Source organism: Gallinula chloropus, assembly GCF_964237585.1.
Source record: "Gallinula chloropus genome assembly, chromosome: 11".
NCBI lineage: Eukaryota > Metazoa > Chordata > Aves > Gruiformes > Rallidae > Gallinula > Gallinula chloropus.
The window spans coordinates 1,547,372-1,557,336 of NC_140096.1; the positions used below are offsets into that span (position 1 = coordinate 1,547,372).

The following is a 9,965-nucleotide window of genomic DNA, read 5'->3' on the forward strand; positions in this document are numbered from 1 at the left end:
TCTGCTTTCCGGGCGGCAACCAGCCGCGCTCCGCCTCCGGCAAGTTCGGCGGGGACACCCCCGGGAGCTGCCCGGACGGGGTAACACCCCCGGGAGCTGCCCGAAGGGGGTAACACCCCCGGGAGCTGCCTGCCGACACTCCCGGGACCCGGCTGGGGAGGGACAGCCGCGGGGACTACCCGGAGACACCGGCGGGGCTGCCGGAGGATGGGGACGCCGGCGCGGCCGGGCCGTACACAGCTGCGGGGACGCGGCGGAACCCTCCCCCCCCATCCCCGCCGCCTTCCCGGTGCTCACGGCGGCGCGGTCGGTACTCACGGCGGCGGCGGGCGGGCGGGCGCGCAGCCCCGGGGCATGGCGGCGGCGGGCGGTGCTGCGGACCGCGGGGCGGCCGCTGCGGCTCTGACCCGGAGCCGGATCGCGGCGCGGGGAAGGGAAGCGGAGGGGAAGGGGAAGTGACAGGCGGCGCCGCCCCGCCCCGGCGCTCGCTGCGGGACGCGGGAGGGAGGGAGGGAGGTGCGGCCGCGGCTCCCTCCGCCGGGCGCGGGAGGGAAGGAGGGCGAGTGGAGGGGAAAGGGAGATGAGGGAAGGGGAAGAAGGGAAAGGCCAGGCGGGAGGGAATAGGGAAAAAGTGAATCGGGAAAGAGGGGAAAAGGGAAGGGGAAAAGGGAAGGGGGGGAAAGAGAGGGAAAGGATAGGAAAAGAGAGGAAACCCCAGCCTACTGAGATGGTAATCCCAGCATTTTTACATCCCTGAGAAACGCAGCGGAAGCGCCTGGGGATGAAGCACAGCGGGACTGGATTCCCGGGGATGGCGCAGCGTGTCCTGGCATGGCGAGCACGGCCCCCCGGCTGCTGCGGGGAGCGGGACGGGCCCCGCACACCGGCACAGCGCAGGCTGCAGCGTGGGGAGGGAACGAAGGTGCTGCATGACACCCGGGGCCAAGCCTGGCTGAGGCTCCCAACCCCGAGCAGGGAGACACGGGGGTGCTGGAGACACCCCCGCACCTCCAAGCCGGAGGTCTCCAGGACACTGGGTGGCTCTGGATTCAGACATACCCGTTCCCTCCTGCTTGTTTCGGTGGGTGCTGGGCTGGAGCTCCTGCTTTTGACATGACCCAGCGAGGAAAGGAGGAGGAAGCCGAGTCTGTGGGAGCATATGGACGGGGAGCCAAGGGGGTGATGATTTTTCATCTGCCTTCCCAAGGCCTCCCTCCAAGAACATACAGCCTGGGGAGGGTTACCATGCCCCCGACTGCAGACACAGCCTCAGTGCTGCCCGTGGTGCTCTACGATCACCCTGGACAGTCAGGTTTAACAGATTTATCTGGCAGATACTCTTCTTACTCCACAAAAATAAGCCACATTGCCAGAAGTTTTGTGGTTGTATTAGCAATAAAACGCTGCTGCTGCTGCTGAATGAAGGTCTTGTGCCTCCTCAGCAGTACATGATGCTCAGCTATCGAGCTGCTGTTACTATGGGCACAGTGGTGGCATCAGCAAAAGCAAAGGCCAACGGTTCCCATTTGTGCCCTCAAGAACAAGCTAGGCCAGGACCTTTGTACCTGATTGTTCATTTTCCTCATGGTCTTTTCCTTTTGTCTTCTAAACTAGACTCCACTGGGCCTGAGCCTCTTGCCTTCCACTTCCCACCCTAACCCACTTGCATCCAGCTGTCAGCAGTACTCACTGGACCAGATCCTGGGTCATACACACAGCTCAGAGGTTGAAGGCACAGTGTAAGTGAAGCACAGTCAGGTTATCGGCACCACTCCTCTGTCCAAAACACCAAAGTATCCCCTAAGGACAGTTAAGCTCTAAAGAAGTGCCCACATCCTCTGCCCAGCCCTCTGTCTCAGCAGAGCTGGTCTGATAGACATCCTTAGGACTTGGATCAAATTCTAGTGCTGGCAACAGCTGTGAAACTTTAGCCAGCGTTTCATTGTTTCACTTTGTCAAGTTAGAACAAGGTGTTGGTTCTGGGTGGACGAGGGAAAGACTAGTGGATGTCACCTACCCTGACTTCAGTAAGGCTTTTGACACTGTGTCCCATGACATCCTCGTGAGCAAGCCTGGGAAGCGTGGGTTGGATGAAGGAACAGTGTGCCCTCGTGGCCGAGGACAGTGGGACCTGGGAGCATGGAGAAAAGCGTGGCCAGCAGATCAAGGGAGGTTCTCCTCACCCTCTACTCTGCCCTGGTGAGGCCACATCTGGAGTTCTGTATCCAGTTCTGGGGTCCCCATTTCAACAAAGGCAGAACTACTGGAGAGAGTCCAGTGGAGGGTACGAGGTTGATGAGGAGCATCTCCCGTATGAGGAAAGGCTGAGAGAGCTGGGGCTCTTTAGCCTGGAGAAGACTGAGAGGGGAGCTGATTAGTGCTTAGAAATAGATATCTAACGGGCAAATGTCAAGAGGATAGATCAGACTCTTCTCTGCAGTGCCCAGTGACAGGACAGGGGACACTGGGCACAAACCAAAACACTGGAAATTCCATCTCAACCTGAGGAAAAACAGCCCTGGGACAGGCTGCCCAGGCAGAGTCTATTTCTCTGAAGATATGCAAAACCTGCCTGGATATAATCCTGTGCAACCTGCTCTAGTTGATGCTGCTTTAGCAGATGGGTTGGACTAGATGATCTCCAGAGGTCCCTGCCAACCCCAGCTCACACCAGCAGCCTGCAGAGCTGCCTCAACTTAACAGCCCTCCCTTAAGGCAGGAAGGTCACAGAGTGTCCTCCTCCATCCTTTCCACTACATCCAAATCTTTCACTGTTCCTATAAAGCAGGGGAAGGTGCTGGTTTTGCCTTGCTGAGTCTTTTTTCCAAGATTGAGTTACCAGGACAACAAAGAAGGGTAGGAGGGAAGTGCGTATGTGCAGCTCCGCGGGAGGAACTTCTTCACATGCCTCCCCACTGGAAGAGACTGGCAAGCAGTATCCGTTCAGTGGAAGGTGGGACTTGGGTTTCAGCTGAACGCTGTTGGAAGCCCTACTTCCCTCACTGATCACCTTCCCTGCATGCTAGCAATGGGGCACACTCAGCTCCAAATGACAGCTGTCATTTGTCACTACAACAAAACCACATTTCAGACATACTATGAGGGTAGCTGCTGCTTTGGCAAAGCACCACGAAGCTCTAAGATGCTAGGATGGGATGTATGGAGGTTTTCATGCTTGAGGTTCTCCATGGGAGGCCCTTGTGCACAGGTCAGTATCCAGAGTAGAACCTGTGAGCTCTGAATTTCCTCAGAACATCCTCTTTTGCTCACATCAACAGGAACAGAACCTCTGACCCTAATGTTCATTTGTCAGTCTCAAGACAGAAGTGGCTCAGATCCAGTCCCAGGCTACTTCTTCATGTCTAAGGAACAAGAGTGGCATTTGGAGAAGGGCAGAATTTGTCAGAACCATTAGGGTTTTATTGTCAGGTCCAAAGTCTGGGGAAGCAGCAGGATGGCAGTCAGGAATTTCAAACCCACAAAGCCAAGAGCTTTCCTGATGTGACTCCTTTCTCAAGCTGGGCTACCAGAGCTGAACAGATTTTCTATCCTATGCTCATCCTCCTTAGACATAACACCAGATCACTGCAACTTCCTTGCCAACAGATCTTGGAGCCAGAAGGTTCCCTGCCTGTTCTGATGCTCCAGACATGCTTCCAGAGTAAATGTGCTGCAGAGAAACCCCCTCTGAAGGCAGTGGCCCTTCCCAAGGCAGACTAAGCACCAGGCATGAGGGATGACCACATATAGGTATGCTTCTTCAAGTCTCTGCCAGGAGAGTCCAAACAGGGCAGCATTTAGAAGGAACAGATGGCAGAGGGTTTTCATGTCTCCTCTGGCTTTGCCTTCAGAGCACTCAAGGGAAGCTGGCAACGTGGGAGGAGAAGAGCCAGAGGGATGCACAAGCACTCTGACTTGTGCCATGTCTTGCCCACCATCTCAGCTGTCCTACCTCAAGCATTCCTCTACCTGAGGCTACAGGAAGGAGCCAGGAAGAAGCAAAATTGCCATTGTCACTTGATGCTCTAATATGGCTTAATAGTTTTTGGGAAATAAAAATTCATTTTACTGCAAGATTTCAACTTAAGCTTGAGAGATTTGAGCTTCTACTCAGCTTCTGAGGTCTCCTTTTACAGCAACCAAGACAGGTCACCACATGAGCATTAAGGAAGTTTCAAAGATTAAGGGGGTTCTAAATGAGAAAAAGAAGTCAGAAACCTTTTCTTACATTAAACCGAAGGAAGGCAGAGGGAGGATTGGAGCAACACCCAGAGCTGGGCACACAATGGTTTTAATTCCCAGAATCTGGAAATCATGGACTGCAATATTGCAGAACTGGCTTTCAAATCTGTGAGATGTTAAAGCATCGCAGCTGAGGACTGTTCCCTTGTCCTGTATTTTAGTCTTTTCCACCACAACTGTGATTAGCTTTCAAACTGAAAAACAAACTCTCCAAGAAATGGAGCAAATCACACAGTCAGTACCAGAGTCATAGAATCCTAGAATGGCATGGGCTGGAAGGGACCCCAAGGGTCACAGAGCTCCAACCCCCTGCCACAGGCAGGGACACCAACCTCCAGGCCTGGACCTACACAGGGTTGCCCAGGGTCACATGCAACCTGGCCTTGAACACCCCCAGGGACGGGGCACCTACCCCCTCTCTGGGCAGCCTGTTCCAGCCCCTCACCACTCTCTCTGTAAAAAACTTCCTCCTAGTACCTAATTTAAACCTTCCTTCTAATTTAAACCTTCCTGAAGACTGTCAGGACCTGATTTCTGATGTGATAGGCCTCCAGTGAATCTTTGTTATCTCCTCTTAAAACGGGGCTGCTGCAGCAGGCTCCCAGACACATCACTGGGAAACAACAGGCAGCAAAACAGTTCTGGAACAAGCACATTTTCACACTGGTTAGCTAGAGAGCTCCGAAGAGAAGAAAGGCTCTTTGCTTCTTTAGACCTTCAGAGGAAAAACCCAGGATCAGAGCTGCCATGGGCTGGACTTTTCTCACTGTGGTGCATGAACAGCGTGTGTAATGCCCAAGGATGCTGTCCCTGCTTCTGGCAGAATTCTGTCTTCAGAATGTATCTGTCGAGTGTATTTCAAGCCAGACACTGACAGCTCTTAGCTCCAGGTTTGTGTTTTTTTTTTTACTGTAGGAATTTAAGTGTGATACAAAAGCCTTTCAATTTTACACCCATATGTACTCAGTAAAAATGTGATGGCAGAATCAGTTGAACTCTTAAGTGATTCATTTACAATCTGATCTTGCAAATCTGAGCTATGCTTAAGCATAATAATCAGCATATAGAGAGCCAGGAATAACCACTGAAAAGGTGTCTTTTGTCTCCATTAGGATTATTTTTTATGCAAGAATCTATTGAATATTATGTTTGGCAGTACCTCACGTGGCATTTGCAGGGGGATGAACAATACTGCAGTATTAAGAATATTTCACTGTCATCTGAAAGCACAGCTAAAACCTGCAGTCCCTCCTCTCCAACAGTGAAGAAACCCGTGCAGGGGTCCACACGGCTTCACCCCGTTCAGACAGACCTCCTGCTACTGCTGAAGACGAGGAGGAATCTGTTAAGCTCCCAGTCAGTACCCTCCCTTTCCAAATCCTCCAGCCAGAATATTAAATTACCCCACGCTCCAGTTTATGTTATTAACACAAAATAACGAGGAACGACTCCAGATTTTGTCTCTCCAGTGCCTGGCTGATTAAAGCAGCTCATAACGAGAATAAAAGCAAGGATCCAAGTTGACTTACCTCTACTTTAAGGGGTGCGCAGCCTTTCAAGAACTCTTGAATATTACTGATGCAATCAGCTTCATTTTTAGGCTCCGGGCAGTACTAAAGAAAGAAAATGCACTGAGATCATTGCATTACCTTCCTGTGAGGCCCCGTGAATATTGACATGTGCGTTTTATACTGAATTAGGGAAGCTTCTTAAGGGGGCGGATGGGGGTGGCAGGCAAGCTGTCGAAGCAGGAAGAAAAGAGCCACTGGAGGAAGTGATGCATACGTTGAAATGGTCGGCATCTTGTCTTGAATGTCAACATCTGACAGTGTCCTGAGTGACAGTGGGAAATCGATGACCTTTAAGGCAGCGCTGCCCCCGAGCACCACACGCAAGCGATAAGGAGCGGGCAGAAACTGATTTCTGTGCAATAAAGGCTCCTGTTTTACAGGGTGGAGAACCAGATTTTTTTATTCTTTCGTTTAATTAAAACAGCTTCTCTTTTGTGTTGCCATTTCCCATCTCTCATTGGACTCCTTCCCTTTTTCCTCCTGCAGTTAATGATCAGGGTTTTGGACTGTCTGAATATCTACCTTGTAAAGCTGTAACAGGAGGTACTTACATGGCTTCACTGCCAGAGGACTTGCTGGCTTAGGAACAGTTCAAAACAGCATGGATGCAAGGGGTATTATTTGTTCCTAACCTGCTTCTCTAGATTATTTCCTGACCAACAACTTATTTTACAGTAAGAGTTCCCCACGAGTGACTGTATTTAGAGTTGTAACGAATGGTATTTAGGTGAAGACAAGCTGCAGAGCCTCCTATTCAACCCCAGGTATTCTGATCCCTGGTAGGCCCGGAATTTCCTGCTGCTGAATGCACATGTGTGACTCTTCCAGCTACAACCTTTTGGGGTTGTTTTTCTGGACGTAGAGACAAAATGAAAGAACTAAAGCTACAGTCATACTTTACCCTCAGTTAGATACAACTGAAACAGAAAGCATTCACCCCTCCGATGTGCCCCGCTCGTCTCACCAACACACACAGGCACCTCAAAGCTACCAGGGCAGCGTTTTACCCAGCAATGCTCTGCTTCAGGCTAGCAAAATGCATCTTAGAGGAGTTACCTTCTCTGCAGATCCCGGAAGAAGTCGGTTGATGAGCTTACAAAGCACGGTTCCATCTCTCAGAGAGGTTTTCAGGAACTCCTCGGGATCATCTACGATTTTCTTCGGGGAGTTCAGAACTCCCAGTGCAATCAGCCACGTTACGGTTTGCTCTTCTGGATTCATCTCGGGTTGCTGAGCCGCCAGCGCAGTGCTCCTGTGCAGCAGCCTGCTGGAACCCACATCCGCGATTACATCTTCCTGCTGCAGAGCTCAAGGCTGAAACTACTCTTTTTTTTCTCTCAGCACCGAAACTCATCGGATCCTGAACCAGAAGTCCCGTTGCTGTGACATAGGAAGCTCTTTTTTAAAAGTTCTAGCACTGTTACATTCAAAAAGGCCAGAGCAGACCTTTATTGGCTCTCAACAGTACTGAAAACACCAGTGTTTTATGTAGGTACTTACTCCACCAAAAAGATCTTACCTAGTGACTTCCTCCTCGTGGCAGCTGGCATCCTATCACCTGGCAAACTTGGTCTGAACTTGCTGTTACCCAAAGTAGTAAATTTGTCTTGAATACTGTAAGCAATGAGGTATTTACAGTGTTAAAATTGAATGATGAAAGGAACATCAAAAAGGTGTTTTTCAAGTTTGTGTGGCAACCCTAGTTATCAAAATTGCCGTTTGTAATAGTTTTCTACTTTAAAGACGGGATTTTTCAAAGTGAACCCATCATGTACTTCACATAGAGAAGCATCACTTCCTAGTTCACATAAGAAGTGCCCATATATTCCAAAATGGATTTCTGGAGGATGGCAATTTCTGAGAACAAGCCTCCTGGATAACTTTGAAAAGTTTAGAAATTCAAGTCATCCAAAGCTGAGCAAGAAACTTTCCAACCACTTTACTCATCCTATGAAATGTCCCTTTCCCCCAGCTCCCCAGGATCCACTGTATGAAGATATAGCACCAGTGTTCCCCCCCACCCTGGGACAGTATTAACCATTGCTATCGGCTGCATTTATTTACAAGTCCATTTGTCTTGCAATTTTCTTCACAACATCAGCACTCCCAAACTGCTCAGATAGCAAAGGGTAAGGAGATGTATGAAAGGATAAATTATCATAAACATCCATGGATTTGTGTCTCCACTTTCCAGGTCTTACACTTGGCATCAGGACCTACGCAAGGATCCTTTGCAATGCCACCAGTGAGAAATGAGAATCGCCCTTTTAGGGCTCAACTGCCGACCTTTGTGAGGACGTGGGGCTGAGTTCCAGTTCTCTGTTGTGTGGATATACTAGTATTATGTAGCTGCAACCAGCGTGAGGGATAAAGCTGGCTGAAGCTAAATACCAAAACTCCTTGCCATCTGGTGAAATACAACTCTGCTGTGTGTGCAAAACATTTCACATTTATGATTACAAGAAAATGTTGGGTTTTTCCTTTCAAGCTCTCCTGAGCTTCACTGCTTTGCAGCAGCTAGTACTTGCAGTCTCCACTTTGGCTGCTTTTCTTTTCCCAAATCTGTAGTAGGCAAGACAACTGGGAACACTCCTTCACCTACTGGGGCCAATAATTTGTATACAGGAGACCCCTACTTCAGCCACTTAATGAGAACACACTGGTTTCTGATGTAAAGAGCAAGGCAAGTATTTCCACACAGGGGAAACTACACACCTGCTCAGTTACAAACCTGAACCTTTTGTGTTTCATGACTTTACATGCAGCTGCTGCAGCCAAGCAGGTGTTAATGGTTCCAGCTACAAGTACATGAAAATACTTCCCATGCTTGGACACTTAGAACTGCTGGGATGACTGACCTGGTGACGCTTGCATATTCAGAAAGCCCCAAAGTCTAAGGCATTTCTGATTAGCTACCTCAAGGCCAACCTTCCAACTTTCAGAAAGGACCCATCTGAATTATGTCCCAGCTTGCTCATCCACCCCTACACTAAAATGAATCCTGTGGCAAACCCAGGGTATAAAGGTGTAGCCACCAAGAGAGGAACAGCTTCTGCTCTGGTCTTTGGCAAAGATTTCAACTTTCCTTACTTGGGAGGAACAAACCAAATTAATTGTCAATCATCTCCTGCAGAATCAACCTCCACCCCTAAAGTCAAAGACTTTTATTTGCAGCCTGATTTACAGCAGTGATGACCCTGAAAGCACAGTACTGCTTTAAAATAAGGTGGTCTGAGCCCAGCTACCAAAGGACTCTAGTGCCACACACCTCAGGAACAGCATGGGAACAGGAAGAGCAGCACTCAAGATGTTCAGTAAACACTGTTGAGTGATGCAGCTCAAAGTCACTCTGACACAACTTGTCTCGTTCAGCATGGAGGGAACACACCCCTTCATGAAGAGGCACCACCAGAGTATTTTTCTGCTGCAGAATCTACCACCAGTCATTTCAACTAGTGCCTTTCAACAACAAAGATTGTGTCAGCACGTGAGCTGACTTACCCTGGTCGTACATGCTTATTATTTCACACTTTCATCTTTTTTTCATGTGACAGCTGATATGATGGGATTAGATTTCAGTTCAGATGATCTGGTTTAGTCTGAACAGCAGCACCCACACTATAAACCACTGCTGAGAAAAAGTCTCATATCATTACAGCATATTACTCTTTCTTGCAGAAGATTCACTAAGACCACTTTCTAACAATAAACCTCCATCAGTATGTAACACCAGTTGAGCTTTTCCAACAATCAAGCGTTGCTAAGTAACAGATATTGAAGTTTAAAAAACAAGAACAAAAACAAAGCTTGTAATACTTTCATCAGGAAATTTATTAGCCCTGGGAAATACTGCAATTCTACCCACCAGAGTTACTCCTACAATCTGCAGTCTGTAACTGCAGTTTAAAGTGGTACTTCCTGGCCCCAAACCCAAATGTAGTTTTAAATCCCCAGACGAGGTATGTGTGCTTTTTCTTTAACTACTCATTATAAACTGTTGGTTGTTTAAATGACATCAGTTTGTCTACCACAGAAGAGGTCAGTATAAACTTTATTAGCCAGAACTGTTAAGTACTTCAGTCAATCTAAAGTTGGGTGTCCACATGAAATGCTGGTGCCTGAGAATTCCTCTCATACACTGGGCACGTCAAG

At 49.0% G+C, this 9,965-nt stretch overlaps 1 protein-coding gene across 3 annotated transcripts in view; it reads right to left on the reverse strand.

The window, feature by feature from the left end:
• The window catches only part of ARHGEF6 (Rac/Cdc42 guanine nucleotide exchange factor 6), a gene marked incomplete at its 5' end in the record, with an annotated part of 39,279 nt that extends 32,245 nt beyond the window's left edge, over positions 1-7,034 (reverse strand). For all 3 annotated transcript variants that reach the window (XM_084269102.1, XM_084269100.1, XM_084269101.1), the window contains 2 exons: positions 5,772-5,855; positions 6,870-7,034. In XM_084269102.1, the coding sequence (XP_084125228.1) occupies positions 5,772-5,855; positions 6,870-7,034 (249 nt within the window). The remainder of the gene's footprint in view (positions 1-5,771; positions 5,856-6,869) is intronic.
• Between the last annotated feature and the right edge of the window lie 2,931 nt (positions 7,035-9,965).